This window comes from Dermacentor andersoni, chromosome 11 (assembly GCF_023375885.2).
Source record: "Dermacentor andersoni chromosome 11, qqDerAnde1_hic_scaffold, whole genome shotgun sequence".
Classification (NCBI taxonomy): Eukaryota; Metazoa; Arthropoda; class Arachnida; order Ixodida; family Ixodidae; genus Dermacentor; species Dermacentor andersoni.
In genome coordinates, this window is record NC_092824.1 from 14,570,580 (window position 1) to 14,589,898 (window position 19,319).

Sequence of the window (19,319 nt, forward strand, 5' to 3'; positions counted from 1 at the left end):
CGGTTGGCGTAAGTTCGCGGTCTTCTGCCACCAGCCGCTCGTATTCACGGCGGAGCAGGTCGCCTTAAAAGGCGAAGATCCGGGCTTGTTTCATGACCATGTCGCACTTCACTGGCAGGGACCGATCACACATTTCAGCGACAAACGCCGCAAGCTTGGTCTATAGCTCCGGAAAGCATCCCAACTTTGGCCCATGGGAAATTCTTCGCTTGCCATCACAAGTGAAAATTGTACTTAGCTGCAGTCGCCACTCTCGCACCACCCGCTCAGAAACATAGAACTTTCAGCCCACTTCGCAGGGATTTGTTTCTTCTGCTTAAAGTACGGCAGCCCTCTTGAACGCTGTTGTGAACGAGCGCCGTATGTTTAATGGGCCTGGAGCAATCATGATGACTGAGGAAGCATTGAAGTAGTACGTAGCTGACAGTCAAGTCGAATGTGTCAAACTAAGAGCTACCGGGAAAAAGAAACACGTGATTGGTGTCTGCTCATCTATGAACTATCGATACTCCCTGGAAGCACCGCCGTTCTGGGAGTGCCGCCGTGAATGGAACAGCGGCACTTCCATCAACTATCAACCCCCCCCCCCCCAATAACTGTTGTCATTGGTTATGTGCGCTGTAAAACTCCGAAAAAATGTTGAAAATCCTTTCCTAAAAGCGAACAAACGCGCAGGGTAGCGAAAACTACGGGTAGGGCCATAGAGCAAACATAAAATTGTAACTACGTTGTAGCTCCCCTGATATGTCGTTGGTCTCGCCTTTTTGGCGTTGCCATGTTTTAGTTTCGATTGTAAGTCGACCCCCCCCCACTTCAGATTTAAAAATTTTTAAAAATGGGTCAACTTACAGTCGTGTAAATAGGATACATCCGAAAAATAACAGCCGAATCTTTCTAAGGCAATGACGAGGTTGTACTTGAAGAAAAAAAGCGCATGATAGACACCCAGGTGGAAATTGAGCTGGGGCTGACAAATTTAAACTGGAAGAAAGCAGAAGAGAAAATTCCAAAGCGCACAGCCACAGGGCTAGACGAGGTTCCCGTTAGGTTGATTAATGAACTAGGACCAAAAAATAAGGAAGCTCTGGTGAAAGCAGTGGAAAAAACTTTAAAAGAGGGACGAATACCAGACAGTTGGCGACAAAGTAGGATGAATTTAATTTATAAAGGTAAGGGTGATAAAGAATTCACTCGTATAGACTGTTGACCATTACATTGGTAATATACAGGCTAGCAATGCAAGCATGGGCACAGAATAATGGCATTTTGGGAGAGCTTCAGAATGGCTTCACAATAGGTAGGCGTTTAGATTATAACTTATTTGTTCTTGCTCAGTGTATAGAAATATCAAAGGTAGAAAGCAGACCGTTATATGTGGCCTTCTTAGACATTACAGGAGTATATGACAACATAGACCGCAACATTATGTGGGATATTCTGGAAGTGGGGAAGGCTTAGGTGACGATTGTGTACAGCTTTTGAGATATATTTACCTCGAAAATACCGTTTGCGTTGAATGGGAAGGGATGAGGAGCGAGGAGAAAGTTCATATCAAGAAGGGACTGAGGCAGGGGTGCCCTTTTATCTATACCGCTGTTTATGATGTACATGGTGAGGATGGAGAGGGCACTAGAAGGAAGTAATATCGGGTTTACTCTCTCATACAAACAGGCGGGTACAGTAGTAGAGCAGCAGCTTCCAGGTTTACTTTATGCGGACAGCATTGTCTTGCTAGTTAACAAGCAAAGTGATTTGCAACGCCTGGCTAATATCTGTGGACAGGAAGGCAACAACTTAGGTTTGAAATTTAGTGTTAGAAAATCAGGTGTTATGGTATTCAATGAAAACAGTGAACAGACAGTGCCGATACAAGGCCACGAAATACCTCGGGTAACAGAATATAAATACCTTGGTATGTGGATAAACAAAGGCGATAGATATATGGAAACATAGGAAAAGAGAGTGTCTCGCTTGGCAGTGGAGCTCGCCTCCTGAAATCATGGGTTCATGGCACTGAAATATTTCTATCTCGGCTATTGTTGAGCTGATTTGAAAAATCTTTGCAGCAGAACGCTTCCTAGAGGACACGTAACAACTTCCAGCGTGTAACTGAAATTTGCTATGTGGCTTGGTGAGGCACCCTTTAAAGGGACACTAAAGAGAAACGGTAAATGGGTCATGCCTGATGTATTTTTTAAAAGCTATATATTCATCAGTAATTATTAAATGTCAGTGTCTCATGTACTTTTTCTTTTTTTCTTTTTTTTCATTTTGTGCTGAAATTTCTGTGTCGGTATGTCGGTTTGGCATCACTGATTTCAAAATACTTTTGGTACTTTGTGGCTTAGTAAATGTTCTTGAACTTGACAAGTTTTACCTTTGGCTCTAATTGAACTCATTAGGGTCTATCTTTATCAATAAAATATTGACTAGGCCTGAGCGAGCGTCGTCAAAATCCATGACCTCACGATAAGCTAGTGCGGGAACTTCAATGCGCTGTTGCCACTTGTCGTTTGCTTGTGCATCTTTTCCTACTTTCTAGTAAGCCTCTTTTTGCAGTGAGCGAGGTTTTTTTCGGGGTGCATACGCCTCCTTGAATGCTTGGAGTGGGGAAAAAGGTTCAAGAGCCCTTAAATCTCCTAGAAAATAAATGTGCTCCTTGAATTATTTGAAAACTGAGATTGGAGGCGACTTTTGACATTGAAAGTAACAAACTTGGCATTGGGGCTATGCCAGGGATTCTTGTCTACCTGGAAACAATCATAGATATTTGCTTTCGAGAGCATGGCTAAGTAATGCAATGTGACCTGTCCACAGCCTCCGATGGTAGGCCTAATTACCGTTGTCATCGTGGAGCTAGACGAAAAGGCATACCACATTTTTTGCTCTTTTGCTAGGTAGTTGGTTCTCACGCAGCCATCACGGCTCCATTTTCAAGCCCTTGGTTCTATAAATCCTCGTGCAATGTAAGTTTCATTGTGTTTCTTTGGCTGAAGCTGGATACTTACCGTCATGCTAGGATGTGATTTACGTCATTACAGTGAGAAGTCAGCTTTGAAAAAGCCACCTGAATAGCTTGAAGTGTATATTCAACTCGGCAGCTGCTTAGCTACAAGTCAACGTTTCCCGTCTGTCCTTGCCAGCTGGCACTAAAAATGTCCAGGTTAGAGTACCAACATGCCCAACATACCGCAGTGTTGAAGAAATTGCAGCTAAGAAGGAGATTTCACTTTTTTGTAGTGCATGGATACGAATAAGATTTGTTTCCATGCCTTGAATTTTGGCCTTTGTCATCATTGAAATCCTTTGTCCTTTGAGTCTAATGTTCTGTACAAACCCTGGTTTTTGGCATTGCAAAATGGTAGTGTACTAATACAGGCGAACAATTTTTTTCTTTAGTGTACCATAAGAGGTTAAAAGGGCAGAACATATGAAGAAGCGCATACCTTGTGTTGCCACTATATCCAGTGTGCATTGGTGCTTTCAGGTGATTCAGCAGAACCCGCAGCTGCTCAACGCAGTGTTGCAGCAGCTTGGCCAGTCTAACCCCCAGCTCCTGCAGCTCATCTCGAGGGCAAGTTTTGACTCCCTTCCCTTTGCTACCACATCTCTATAGTGATTCTCCAGAGGTTGCAGCGAGGGGCGGGGGGGTCTACATTGATTACTACATAACCAATGTAGTAAGAGTAGTTCAAATGGTTTTTCTTTCTAGAGACTGCCGTAACTAAGGTTTTTAGTGGATTTAGCTCCATTTGTCATTCATCACACCATTTCTTTATCTCCTGTAAGTTGCCATGTAATTTCTCCTGGTCAGCTACTGTTTCTACTTTATTGTATATGGTGCAGTCATCTGCCTGATGGAAACGTGTCATTCGGGTGGTCATTAATAAATAACAGAAATAAAAGGGGGCCCAGAACACTACCCTGGGGTACACCTGACTTAACAGATGAATCTCGAAATTTTGTCTCTAGTCTCGACATATTGCTTGCATGAATGAAAATAAGATAACTAATTTGTAATGGTAGCATTTTTAAATATTACTTCAATTTTTTGTATCAATTTACAGTGAGACATTCTGTCGAACGCCTTTGCGAAGTCCATGATGATCATCTCTGTCTGTCTGCAAAACTTTATGACTTCCAAAAGATGGTGTACTAATTCGATCAGCTGAAATGTAGTAGACAAGCCTTGTAGAAAGCCATGTTGGCAATCAGATAGTTGTGCTCATTTATATAACTTATGTTTTGAGATAATGTTTTCAAGCAGCTTTGAGCAAGTATTTCCTCAAATCTGCTTTTTGTTTACTTGCTTTGATCAAGTAAATGAAAAGGCAGCAAATGGCAGCTAATCAGTCGTACAGTCTTACATTCAACATAAACGGTGAACACTTCGTGTTTACTGCAGAAACTGCGCATCGATGCTAGACCAGCGCTTCGCCGCAACTGGCAACACAAACATAGACTTTCTTGGCTATGCAGCTTCTATTCCAAGCAAAATTATGTCCTCTAGAGTAAAGGGGCGTGTAATGTTCATTTGATGAAAAGCGATGTCCACATGTAGCACAAACAAGAGTTCCGATAAAAGTTCAGCTGCAGTGTGCCGCTGCCGACAGCGCATGGTGAACCTGCTCTGCATTGCTTGCATCCACACTTATAGGCACATTTTCTTTTTTGCGTGAAATTATTGCAAGAAGAGGGTAAAGTGGCATCAGTAACAAAGCATCATGGCTTGGGAGCTTTGGTGGTTTGTTCTGAAGTGCCGTCAGCCACAGATTCCAAGTGAACTGGAAAAGGCCTAGCGACAATATCAGGGGCAAGTGATCAGCAGCAGTGAGGCTGCAGACGATGCCAGAGTAGCTGTGACCACTCCTGGTGCTGAGTAGCCATGTCACTATGCCACGAACAGATCTCACAGTGAGATCGTTTTTTTTACTGGGTGATCTCACCATGCTGCTAATGTGGAGGCGCCTTTGATTCTGGTGCCATGGACATCATAAGTGGCTCCAAGAAAATCAATTACACCACTCTACTTATGAAGTGACTGTCTCTATTTGCATCTGGAAGATCCAGAAACGGAACAAGTCATCGCTTACTTGAATTCTGATAGCATTCTTGGCTTCTTCACTCGATTCAGTGTGTTTAGCTGAAATCCTGAACAGCTGTTATCACGTGCCATTTTTTTCGACGTAGGAAACCATTCACTGTACGCAATTGTCACCCTTCTTGAGTCATTTTGCATGAGAGAACTATTACAGGAAGTCACTGCTTTTCCACTTTTCTATGCAAGACACTTTTAGGGCATTTTCCACAAGTAAATGTGACCTTGATCATAGCCTCTTCACCATTTTCAATATTCACACTGAGAGGAATGAAAAACACACCAAACTCGCTAAAGTTAGTTTTTCGTAAAACATAAGAAACCTGCTCCTTCCAGCCTCACGTTTGTTTGAAAAACTACAAGTTGGGGTGCTTTTTCACTAGTGGTACTGAGGGCCGTTTTTCATAAGCACCTCCTGGGCGGCACTGGTTTCCCATGGCTTCAAAGTGAAGGAGATTCGACCTAGTGGCAACGTGCAGTAGCCTACCATGCTACACACCTCCTAAGGCAGCCACTACCTATTACAGTACTTTCAAATGTCGTCATTTAGTGAGGCGAGTCTAGCAGTGCTATTGGAGGAATTAGAGGGCAGTAAATGGGATATAATAGGGCTCAGTGAAGTTAGGAGGACAAAGGAAGCATATACAGTAGAACCCCGCTGTTATGTTCCTCACTGCTGCGTTTTCCGGGCTGCTACGTCGTTTTCATCCGGTCCCGGCATAGCTTCCATAGGATCCAATGTATAAGGAACCCCGCTGTTAGGTAGTAGCTGTGAAAACATTCCCGCATGATGCGTCGCAACCCGAACCCGCCTGGGCTAAAGTAGGCAACGCGCTCCAACCGCCATTTTGGCTTCTGACGAGTTTTGACCGGGCTTGGCCGGGCTTGGCTATGGAACTGGCTGCAAAAAGCCACACGCCAGTTCGAGAGGCCGCCACTAGGTGGCCATTTGTGAAAAATGCTCTCACTATCATCACTGTGATTACGGTCACCGCATGGTTTGTTGGACGGGTCGACTCACGGAGGAAGGAAACTCTGGACAGGCCCTGACGTCACTCTTTGTGAAGCTATAGCTAAAGGGAAGCCGGAAGTTGGCGTTGCTCATGGCGTTGCTCCGCCTATTGGGCCAGCTCTCCTCTCTTGTTTACATTTCTCGCGAAGCCATGCCGCGCTGCGCGCAACCGGGCTGCTCGGACGCGTGCGCTCCGCAGCAATACTAAACAATCGTTAGCACGTTAGCATGATTACGCCAAAGAGGGCAAAATTTCCCGCGGATATTCCTTCGTCCGTTGCCATTGCCGTGGCGCGGTGACGACGAGGAGCACGAGCCGCATGATGCCGTGGAGTTGCCAAATCCTAGCTTTGGAGAAGCCGTCGTGGCTCTGGACCTCCTCCACAGGTACGTCGCACCTCACAGCGACGCTGACAGCAATGCGGCCTTCCAGGCTATTGAGAAACGTGTGGTGATTTCTAGCGAGCGAAAGAAACGGCAAGCCGCCATTCTAGACTTTTTTAAATTCTAAGTGCACTCTGTGGAAATAAATTGCACTTCTTTCATTCATTTTCGGAGCTTTCCTCACTGTTGCGTTTTCCCGGCTGTTAAGTTTTTTTTCCTCGGTCCGGTGAAAAACGTATGAACAGGGTTCCAATGTACAGTGCTAAAAAGGGGGCACGTCCTGTGCTACCGGGAACTTGGCGGAAAGGCGAGAACTAGGAGTCATATTCCTGATTAATAAGAATATAGCTGGTAACGTACAGGAATTCTATAGCATTAACGAGAGGGCGGCAGGTCTTGTTGTGAACCTTAAAGGGACACTAAAGGTTACCAGAAAGTCAAGTTAAAGTGGTAGAGCAATGTTCTAGAACGTCTAAGGCGTCAATATAATCGCGAACAGAGCTTTAGTAACCGAGAAATTGAGGTAAATGCATGACACGATTTGAGACCCCACAGCGACATTCCGGTACTAGCCCGATGACGAAAGCACTCCTCATAATTTGTGTTACTAATACTCAACTACTCGTATTAAAAAATATCATTTCATTCGATTATAAGACGGAAGAAAATGCTACTTGTCTAGGTCTATTCGATTCTAAGAAAAAATAACATTTTGACGTTACCCTTCAGTAGTATGGGTGGTCGAAAGGTTTCGTTTTCGCTGGACTGTGCGCGCTCGACTCTGCGCCGCGCACGCTTTGGAGTTTCAGTAGTTTCGTTATCGCGTCGTGCTGTGCGGGCTCTGCTGGCTCGCGAAACTTTCATTTGGAACAAGCAGTGAGAATGCCACGTCCATGTGATGTCGTGGGAAGCCCTTGTTGCTTTCCCACTCCGGAGAGCCGGTGTCGAGGCCGCCGTCGTAGTACACAACGACGCCAGCAGCGCGAGCCCTCAGCAGCAGGTCGCGCTCGTCAGTGCTCAAATCACTGAAGTTGAGCCCAGCATCGCGAGCTAATCTATCGTTGTCAGGGTCCAATGCGACGAGCGTCGAAGTTTGCGTTATAGAATGAAGTACCAGCTTATGGTCGCGCGTTTCTCCTTCCGCTAGCTTTCGCTCTGCTGTCGGCTCCGTCTTGGCTCTGTTTCTGGCCGCGCGTTTGCGTTTTGCGCAGAAAAGCCGTAGCGCCGCCTGCGGTCGCCGTTCTACTCACCGATGGCGCAACGTCACTATGAGACCATGATGTCAGTACTCCTCGATCGGAGGGCGGGCTATTTGAACTGCGCTAGAGGTACGCGGACGCTTCAGAACGCATTTTCTCTTAAAATAAGTCTCTTCTTGGCACGAAACAAGCGTTTCGAGGTTTCTGGGATGGTATTTTAACAGTCCACGTTGACTTTATAGTAACCTTTAGTGTCCCTTTAATAAGAGGTACAAATTTAAGGTCGTACAGGTGCACGCCCCTACATCCAGTCATGATGACCAGGAAGTCGAAAGCTTCTATGAAGACGTGGAATCGGCGATGGGTAAAGTCAAAACAAAATACAGTATACTGATGGGCGACTTCAATGCCAAGGTAGGCAAGAAGCAGGCTGGAGACAAGGCAGTGGGGGAATATGGCATAAGCACTAGGAATAGCAGGGGAGTGTTATTAGTACAGTTTGCGGAACAGAATAATGTGCGGATAATGAATACCTTCTTCCGCAAGCGGAATAGCCGAAAGTGGACGTGGAGGAGCCCGAACGGCGAGACTAGAAATGAAATAGACTTCATACTCTGCGCTAACCCTGGCATCATACAAGATGTGGACGTGCTCAGCAAGGTGCGCTGCAGTGACCACAGGATGGTAAGAACTCGGATTAGCCTAGACCTGAGGAGGGAACGGAAGAAACTGGTACATAAGAAGCCGATCAATGAGTTAGCAGTAAGAGGGAAAATGGAGGAATTCCGGATAACGCTACAGAACAGGTATTCGGCTTTAACTCAGGAAGAGGACCTTAGTGGTGAAACAATGAACGACAATCTTGTGGGCATCATTAAGGAGTGTGCAATAGAAGTCGGTGGTAACTCCGTTAGACAGGATACCAGTAAGCTATCACAGGAGACGAAAGATTTGATCAAGAAATGCCAATGTATGAACGCCTCTAACCCTACAGCTAGAATAGAACTGGCAGAACTTTCGAAGTTAATCAACAAGCGTAAGACAGCTGACATAAGGAACTATAATATAGATAGAATTGAACATGCACTCAAGACTGGAGGAAGCCTAAAAGCAGTGAAGAAGAAACTAGAAATTGGCAAGAATCAGATGTATGCGTTAAGAGACAAAGCCGGCAATATCATTATTAATATGGATGAGATAGTTCAAGTGGCTGAGGACTTCTGTAGAGATATATACAGTAACAGTGACACCCACGATGATAATGGAAGAGAGAATAGTCTAGAGGAATTCGAAATCCCACAAGTAACGCTGGAAGAAGTAAAGAAAGCTTTGGGAGCTATGCAAAGGGGTAAGGCAGCTGGGGAGGATCATGTAACAGCAGATTTGTTGAAGGATGGTGGGCAGATTGTTCTAGAAGAACTGGCCACCCTGTATACGCAATGCCTCATGACTTTGAGCGTACCGGAATCTTGGAAGAACGCTAACATAATCCTAATCCATAAGAAAGGGGACGCCGAAGACTCGAAAAGTTATAGACCAATCAGCTTACTGTCCGTTGCCTACAAAATATTTACTAAGGTAATCACAAATAGAATCAGGAACACTTTAGACTTCTGTCAGCCAAAGGACCAGGCAGGATTCCCTAAAGGCTACTCAACAATAGACCATATTCACACTCTCAATCAGGTGATAGAGAAATGTGCTGATTATAACCAACACTTATATATGTAGCTTTCATTGATTACGAGAAAGCGTTTGATTCAGTTGAAACCTCAGCAGTCATGGAGGCATGGAGTCATGGAGGCCAGTCTGCAACGCAGATACAAACACAACAAGCTCAACCGAACGCTCAGGAAACGTATTAGTACTTTCACCCTTCACATCAAATACTATGCACAACAACTTGCTCGTCAAAATTGGCACAGCACATGCGACAGCATGGAGCGGCAACCAAACCTGCCTATAACATGGAATATCCTCTGTTGCCTCCTCGATCCGGCCAACAGCAAGAACACACAACAGCACAACTTGCAAAAAATTCACAAGTTCTTCAAGAGCTGATAGACCGATACATAGGACCTCAACCTACCGTATTTACTCGCATAATGATCGCACTCACGTAAGGATCGCACCCCTGAATTTTGTTGTCAAAATTTGATTTTTTTTTATTTCCCGTGTAACGATCGCACCCCGAACTTGCCGCATCGATATGTCGTGTGCCACGTCTAGCTAATATCTGTCGAATGCTACGCGAACGACTCTTCAAGATGAACCAAGCAGTCTGCAGGCACCAAACATTCTTAAGTAGATGCCTCATTTCATTACTTCCATCACTTTCCGCACTTCCATGACTGAAAAAAAGCTGCAGCCAAGCTTGCCTTTATTATGTGTAGGCTTTATAATTGTTGTGGTCAACAACAACAAAAAAGGCGCCTTTCGATTCTTCTCATCTGCACTCGTGGGCACACAACAAATCGCAAGCGGCAACAATAGTAGCCACGTTTACACTGATACGTTAAAAGTGCACCCTATTCATAAGCCAACGCTTGTAACACAGCTAAGATATTCACCCACCGTTAGCAGAAACGTGCCGTATTAGGATAGTATTGAAGACAGATGCCGCAGTTTCTGCAGCATGCCGGCCATGTGTTTCTATGTCACTGCCAGCTAAGCGCGCCCATCTGTTTCTGTCCTCTCAAAGTGGACATGCCTGCTTTATTGCCGCAAACTTGCCGATATTAACGATATTATTCGTTACTAATATGGAAGAAACTGTTTCAATGCACGTAATGTACTCACGAGAAGAAAAAAAAAATGCGTTCGGCGCTTTCAGCTTGCCCCGCCGGCCGCCATTTTTGTGTTGGTGTCCCGCAGCAAAGGCGGGACGAAAAACATTTTTTTTCTTTTCGCAGGAAATTTAACTCGCGCAATGATCGCACTCCTGATTTTGCGTCAATTTTTCTGACAAAAAAGTGCGATCATTGTGCGAGTAAATACGGTACTACACCCACTCCAGCATACACAGGCGCCGCTAACGACCACCTAGATGCGCCCATACAAGCAGCAGAAGTACGTGAAGCCATCCTTGCACTCCGCCCTAACTCGGCCCCAGGACCTGATGGCATTACTAATAAAATGCTGCGCAACCTAGATGAGGATTCTATACTAGCCCACACAGCTTATTTTAACGCATACTGGGAAACTGGAAACCTCCCCTCACAATGGAAAGAAGCCAAAATTATTATGAATCCCAAACCCGGGAAGCGCCTCCTACTCGAAAACCTCTGCCCTATCTCCCTGACTTCATGTGTCGGAAAGGTCCTCGAGCACGTCATCCTCACACGCTTACACAGACATATGAGCGACAACGACCTCTTCCCCAATACCATGGTTGGCTTCCGCCCGAAACTTTCTGCTCAATAAATCATGATTGAGCCCAAGCACGAAATTATCGATGGCGATAAAAGCTCCAGGCTGGACACCAGAGCCATCTTGGGGCTAGACCTAACCAAGGCCTTCAATAACGTCACGCATGAGGCCATACTGAACCAACTGGCACAACTCCAGGTTGGACATCGAACGTATAACTACGTGAAGAACTTTCTTACAGGTTGCACGGCCACCATTACCATCGGAGGGTTGCAGTCGCCAATTATTCACTTCGGTAGCAAAGGCACACTGCGAAGATCGGTCCTATCCCCTTTTCTGTTTAACATGGCCTTGCTCGGACTAGCGCCTGCATTAGCTAGCATCCCCAACCTCAAGCATAGCCTCTACGCAGACGATATCACCCTGTGGGTCACCGGGGGCAGCGACGGGGACATGCAAGACAAGCTGCAACAAGCCATCAACGAGGTCGTTACATACGTAGAACCGCGCGGCCTGGCGTGCTCCCCACAGAAATCGGAGCTCCTTCTGTACAAGCCTAATTGGGGAGGTCGACGTCCAGTCCCTCACCCGCCCGAGATAGAACTCCACATGCACCACCAACGCGTACCTGCTGTACCTAGCATTCGTATCCTTGGCTTACGCATCCAACAAAATGGCAGAAACACGGAGATACTCAAGCAATTAGATAATCATGTACACCAAACCACTCGCCTCTTTGCACGCATCAGAAATCGACATCACGGCATGAAAGAAAACAACCTTATACGCCTGGTAACCACCTGCGCCCTGAGCAAGATCACCTATGTCGCCCCGTACCTTAGCCTCAGTGCAACTAAGCTCAAGCTCAATACCATGATCAAGAGGGCCTATAAACAAGCCCTACATCTTCCCATCACCACCTCTAACGAGAAACTGTACGCCCTCGGCATTCATAACACCATAGACGAGCTCATTGAAGCGCAGCGTATTAGTCAATACGAACGACTCGCCAATTCCACCACGGGCAGGCACATTCTAGGCACCCTAGGCATAACCTACACCACCAAATTCGGACCAAAAGTCCAAACATTCGTGCTCAGCTAGTTATCTCGCCAATACCTCGCAATATGCACCCTGAACACAATCCGGAGCGACGTGCAGAAAGAGCTAAACAACTACAAAAGCGGTACGACCAAGCCGCTGACGTAACCTACGTGGACACAGCAGAATACTGTCATGTCTGGCATCCAAGAACTGGGCGGCGTAGACGTAGCGTCGAAAGAACGTTTATTCCTGTTACTTGACAGGCAGCCAACAGGTTACATACTGCGCGCGGTGGGCCCGTGCGAGCGGTCTTTTAAAACCAGCACGGGCTACCCGATAAGAGATAGCCGGGCAGAGAGCATGCGCAGACAGCACGCGATAACACGCGTGCTTGGTTTCGCGCGTACACAACATCTCCTTCCTCCTAATGAGCACAAAGTCCTTTTGCCACATTATACAATGCAACTAATGCTATGGCTGATATCTGTCAGGAGGTCGCCGGTCCCTCTGTGGATAGCGTCGCTCCCCTGGAGGGTCGGTCGTTGCCGCAGGGGCCGCAGCTGGTAATGGCTCGTTGGCGCTCTCAGGATCCCTGAAGTCTGGAATAAAATCTTCCGTGATGCTCTGCTTTGAGCTGTCGATGCTGAGCAGTAGCTGGTCTTGATGACGACGCCAAATGAGCACCCCATGATTCGTTCTAACGCGAACCTTGTATGAAACGGGGCCAGACTGCTGAATGATAGTGCCAGGGACCCATTTCTCAGGACCTCTGTAATTCCTCACGAGGACCTCATCATTGATGTTGAAAAGTCGCTCACGTGCCTTGCGTCGCACCATATCGGAGAGCTGTTGCTGAGCCACTCTTCCCCCGACAGAAGGCTTGACTGCGTCGAGTCTCGTGCGCAGTCGTCTACCTATGAAAAGGTTTGCTGGAGTTTCTCTTGTAGTCGCATGCGGCGTGTTACGGTACGTCACCAGGAACGTCTGTAAGGTTGCCTGCAAGGAGTCTTGTGGTCGTCCTTTCCGCAACGCAGATTTCATTGTCTGTACAAATCTCTCCGCAAGGCCATTCGTGCTTGGATGGTACGCTGCACTCACGATATGACGACCACCGAAGCCTTTGACGAAGCTCTTGAATTCTTCGGAAACGAACTGTGGTCCGTTGTCGGTCACGATGGTCTCGGGTACGCCAAAACGCGAGAACAGGTCTTGGAGACACTGAATTGTGTGGTACGCCGTAGTCCTCTGCATGACATAAACTTCCGGCCATTTTGAGTGTGCGTCCACAGCAACAAGGAACATTTTGTCTTTCATGGGTCCAGCAAAATCCAAGTGAACTCTTTGCCACGGCGAAGTCGGCCATGACCATGGATGAAGCGGAGCCGGTGCTGGTTCGTTCCGTTGCTGTTGACACTCTGCACATTTCTTCACGTGTTGCTCTAGGTCCGCGTCGATACCAGGCCACCAGACGTAGCTCCTCGCGAGTTCTTTGCATCTTACGATACCGGGATGACCCTGATGAAGTTCCTCAAGCAAGAAGGCTCGGTGTTTTGAAGGCACAACTACTCTCATGCCGTACATTAAACACCCTTGATGAACTGTGAGCTCCAAACGCTTGTCGAAGAAATGTTTCAACTCCTTCTCAGCGACGTGCGACGGCCAGCCAGCACTTGTGAAGTTCAGTACCTTGCTTAGTAATGGATCACGCCTCGTTTCACGAGCGATGTCTTGGCCTGTGACAGGCAGCGTTTCCAAACGAAGCGAATAAAAAATTTCGCTTTCTTCTTCTGATTGCTTTTCGCTGCTGTCGAACGGCAAGCGCGATAAACAGTCTGCTTCCGCATTATCGGAAGATTTCTTGAATTCAAGAGCATAGTTGTAGGCTGACAGCGTCAGCGCCCAACGCTGCATGCGGGCAGCTGCCATCGCGGGAATGCCTGTTTTCGGGCCGAGAATTGTTTGCAGTGGTTTATGGTCAGTCACAAGCGTGAAGAACCTACCATAGACGTAGAAGTGAAACTTCTTTACGCCGAATACGAGGGCAAGGGCTTCTTTCTCGATCTGACTGTAGTTCTTTTCGGCACTTGACAAGGTGCGGGATGCGTAGGCAACCGGTCGAACTGATCCATTTATCATTTTCTGCGAAAGAACTGCGCCTATACCGTACTGAGATGCGTCGCAGGCAAGTTGAAGCGGTCGCTTCGGATCATAATGGGCAAGAACTGGAGGGGAAGCCATAGCTGCTTTTATCTCCGTGAAAGCAAGCTGGCATGACGCATCCCACGTCCACTCCGTTGTTTGCTTTAGCAGCCTGTACAACGGCTGTGCCAAAGTCGAGAGACGCTGAACAAACTTGCCGTAATAATTGACCATCCCAAGGAATGACTGCAGTTGCTGCTTGTCTTTTGGAGCAGGCGCATTTAGTAGTGCCAGTACCTTTTCAGGCGATGCGCAAACACCCTCGGCGTTGATGACGTGGCCCAGATAACGGAGCTCTCGTTGAAAGAACGAGCACTTATCGCGCCGGATGCGCACACCGCGTTCCTGCAATCTTGACAAGACGGCTTCCAAGTTACGGAAGTGCTCTCGCTTGGTCTTGCCTGTGACCAGGATGTCGTCAAGGTAGCAACTGACTCCTTCCAACCCTTTCAGCATGTTGTCCATAATTCTTTGAAATATGCTTGGGGCGGACGAAATGCCGAAAGCCAGACGGTTCATAGTATACAAGCCCTTATGTGTGTTTATCGTCAGTAGTTTCCGGGAGCCTTCCGCCATAACTACCTGCTGGTAGGCCCTACTCAGGTCAATCTTCGAAAATTCCTCCCCTCCTGCAAGCGCTGCGAGAAGGTCATCTATCCGAGGTAGCGGGTAGCGGTCTACTTCTAGACAGGGATTGACGGTGGTTTTATAATCGCCACACAGTCGGAGGCTTCCATCCCTCTTCACTACCGGTACCAAGGGCGTTGCGTATTCGCTTGTAGCAACAGGCGTTATGATGCCAAGCTTCTCCATTTTCACAAGTTCCGCTTCTACTGCACGTTGCAGAGCAAAGGGAACGCTTCTTGCCTTTACAAACTTCGGCTGTGACCCTTCGCGAAGGACAAGCTCGGCCTGCTCTTCCGTGATGGTACCTAGCTCATCCTTGAAAAGTTCGGAATGGCTTTCTAGCATGGCTTCCAGCTTTTCTTGCCAGTGCTTTGATATTTCTCGAGAGAGACCAAGGTGATTAAAAAAAACTAGGTTCTTCCAATCCAAACGAATATCTTGCAACCATTCTCTGCCGAGGAGTGCCGGTCCTGTAGAGTCCACGACGTACAGGGGAAGCTCCACGCACTGGTCGTTGTGGCGCACGACGACTTTCGCCAGACCCTTCGGTTTAACTATGGCCCCAGTATACGTGCGCAGCTTTAACGATGCTGGCTGAAGTCGCTTACGTGGAAACAACCTCTGGAATTCGCGCCATGATATGACGGATACGGCTGCGCCGGTGTCAAGCTCCATCGTCAGTAGGACACCGTCAACGTTCACGGGTACAGTAAATGGGTCTGCGTTGAATGATTTAAGTGAGACAGACGACTCGTTTCGGACGGACGTGAGCATCTTCACACGTTTCCGGAGCTTTGCCTCCCTAGCTTTCTTTCCTTTCCTGCAGGCGCGTTGAATATGCCCTTTTCGGTTACAATTGTAACATGTATCGCCGATATGAGGGCATGCTTCGCTAGAGTGATTGGGTGACCCGCAACGGAAGCAGCTTGCCGACATCACAGACTGCCTTTCGCCTCGAACCTTATTCACTTCGTACGCCGGGGATGCGCTGTTATGCGTGAACGCCGCGCTAATCGTTGCAGTTTCCATGGCAAGAGCTCTATCTACGGCCTTTTGGAAGGTTAGCTTTTTGTCTTCCGTGAACAACACACGCTGAATGTCCTCGCGGAGCAGGCCGCAAACGAAACAGTCCCGGAGCGCTTCATCCAAGAAACTTCCAAATTCGCAACTCTGCACCAGCCTTCGAAGTTCCGCGACAAATTCGGTAATGGACTCACCGCTTCGCTGTGACCGCTTGTAAAATTTAGCACGCTCTGCGATGACAGACGACTGCGGTGCCAGGTGATTGCTCAGGAGTTTCAGGAGACTGTCAAACTCTCGTGACGACGGTGCGTCCGGTGCCGTCAGCGACTTGAGCAGCGCGTAGGTCTTCGCGCCGATGAGACTCAGGAACGCAGGAACCTTCTTTGCTACTGGAACATCGTTGACCAAAAGATAGGCTTTCAACCTTTCCTCGTACGAGCGCCAGTCACTCGTGGTCTCGTCGAAAGGTTCAATGTGGCCGATGTGACTCATGACTCACTTGGAAGTTTCGGCTGCCGTGATGCCAGTTTCAGGAATTTCACCGCAGGGAAATCTTCGTGGCGGGAAGCTTTTACACAGAGGCCAGGTTCTTCACACTGCGAATTCCGTACGGCGGTCATCCCATCTTCGTCGCCAATATGTCATGTCTGGCATCCAAGAACTGGGCGGCGTAGACGTAGCGTCGAAAGAACGTTTATTCCTGTTACTTGACAGGCAGCCAACAGGTTACATACTGCGCGCGGTGGGCCCGTGCGAGCGGTCTTTTAAAACCAGCACGGGCTACCCGATAAGAGATAGCCGGGCAGAGAGCATGCGCAGACAGCACGCGATAACACGCGTGCTTGGTTTCGCGCGTACACAACAAATACCCCAACCAAAACGCCATAGCAGTCGTCGCAGTCGCGGGTTCGCAGTACCGCCTTGCCGCGGTCGCATCAATATTCATCACGCAATCCGAAGTAGCAGAAGAAACGGCTATCGCTTTGGCCTACACGGCTACCAATGCACACTGCATCATCAGCGATTCAAAAACGGCCACTCGTAACTACACAAGAGGAATGATGCACCCCAAGCACAGAAGATTCTCTCTGGCACTCCTCCCTCAAGGCAACGCCGCGTGCAGATCATCTGGGCCCCTGGTCACTCGGGTCTGGCTGGAAACGAAGCCGCCCACGATGCCGCCCGAGCTCTCGCACACCGGGCGCATCCTCCTTCTCCTGCGTCTTCCGATGCCGACCAGCCCTCTGTTCTGCATCGCGGTCACGCGCGGGACTGAATGGTCATGTTCAGAGAAATTCTCCTGCACTACCGCAGAGAGCGGTTACGCTACCCCCAGCACACAAAACACTGAATAAATCTCAATCCACCATTTGGCGACTCCTCCAGACACGAACTTTTCCGAACCCCGTGCATTACAACCGCATTTACCCCGATGCATACTCCCCACTCTGCAAAGCGTGCAAGGCCCGCGCTGACCTCAATCATATTATCTGGCAATGCCCCAAAGCCTCACCCACCAACATCTCCCGCACTAACACACGCATCATAACTACAGCCGAGCAGTGGGAGACATTGCTGCTCAGCTTGGACCTAGAGGAGCAGCTCTGGGCCGTCCGGATGGCCGAAGACGCTGCCAGAAAGCAAGGACTGGCCGCCGTCTGAGGAAGGGGTGGATTGGGGGTTAGTCTCCCAACCCCCGCCACCGCTGAACCCCATCAAGGACACACTAAAGTTTTATCTCTCTCTCTCTCTCTCTCTCTCTCTCTCTCTGGAGGCATTAAGGAATCAGGGTGTAGACGAGCCGTATGTAAAAATACTGAAAGATATCTATAGCGGCTCCACAGCCACCGTAGTCCTCCATAAAGAAAGCAACAAAATTCCAATAAAGAAAGGCGTCGGGCAGGGAGATACGATCTCTCCGATGCTATTCACACCGTGTTTACAGGAGGTATTCAGAGACCTGGATTGGGAAGAATTGGGGATAAAAGTTAATGGAGAATACCTTAGTAACTTGCGATTCGCTGATGACATTGCCTTGCTTAGTAACTCAGGGGACCAATTGCAATGCATGCACACTGGCCTGGAGAGGCAAAGCAGAAGAGTGGGTCTAAAAATTAATCTGCAGAAAACTAAAGTAATGTTTAACAGTCTCGGAAGAGAACAGCAATTTACAATAGGTAGCGAGGCACTGGAAGTGGTAAGGGAATACATCTACTTAGGGCAGGTAGTGATGGCGAATCCGGATCACGAGACGGAAATAATCAGAAGAATGAGAATGGGCTGGGGTGCGTTTGGCAGGCATTCTCAGATCATGAACAGCAGGTTGCCATTATCCCTCAAGAGAAAAGTGTAAAATAGCTGTGTCTTACCAGTACTCACCTACGGGGCAGAAACCTGGAGGCTTACGAAAAGGGTTCTACTTAAATTGAGGACGACACAACGAGCTATGGAAAGAATGATGGGTGTAATGTTAAGGGATAGGAAAAGAGCAGATTGGGTGAGGAAACAAACGCGAGTTAATGATACCTTAGTTGAAATCAAGAAAAAGAAATGGGCATGGGCAGGACATGTAATGAGGAGGGAAGATAACCGATGGTCATTAAGGGTTACGGACGGGATTCCAAGGGAAGGGAAGCATAGCAGAGGGCGGCAGAAAGTTAGGTGGGGGGATGAAATTAAGAAGTTTGCAGGGACGACATGGCCACTATTTGTACATGACTGGGGTTGTTGGAGAAGTATGGGAGAGGCCTTTGCCCTGCAGTGGGCTTTACCAGGCTGATGATGATGATGAAATGTTGTCAAGCAGACACCAAGGCAGTAAAGCTCACCACTTATAATCAGAACTGTAGCACAGCTGGGACTTTTCAACTTTCGTTTTCAGCTCGCTTCGGTGCTTCCGAAGCAGCCGACACGGCCGCTGTGTCCACATGGTGCCAGCTTTTCCAGTGGTGGAGCTCGCCCCCAATATCTGAAAATATTGCTGCATGCTATTCGAAGGTGATAATGTGGACACTTTGATTTAGTGGGGTGCACCCATAAGTGGTCGCTGGCTGATCTGAGGACGATGACATGCCTTGTTTGATGTTGGCTGCTTTCCATGTTGGCCAGTGCTTGCTACCCCTTGTAAAAACACCTCGTGAATAGTTTACCTACTCTGCTTCCACATAACAATACCTTGTATGTGGATCTGTTGTAATGAGCAGGGGTGTGTGAATAGCGGTCTTTGAAACCAAACCGAATACGGATCAAATAGTGCGAAAAGTGGGTCATATTGCATATTGAATTATTTTCAAATAATGAACAGCCATGATCGCATTTAACATAAAGCAATGTTAACATCCTAGTATCTTTTAAAAGTTAGCAT

The 19,319-nt window shown here is 47.7% G+C and overlaps 1 protein-coding gene across 1 annotated transcript in view; it reads left to right on the plus strand.

Annotated features, from left to right (window-relative positions):
- LOC126517595 (UV excision repair protein RAD23 homolog A-like) overlaps positions 1–19,319 on the plus strand; it is an 89,908-nt gene that overhangs the window by 55,958 nt on the left and 14,631 nt on the right. Inside the window, exon 7 of the mRNA XM_050167364.3 lies at positions 3,488–3,574. Within this exon, the coding sequence (XP_050023321.1) occupies positions 3,488–3,574 (87 nt within the window). The remainder of the gene's footprint in view (positions 1–3,487; positions 3,575–19,319) is intronic.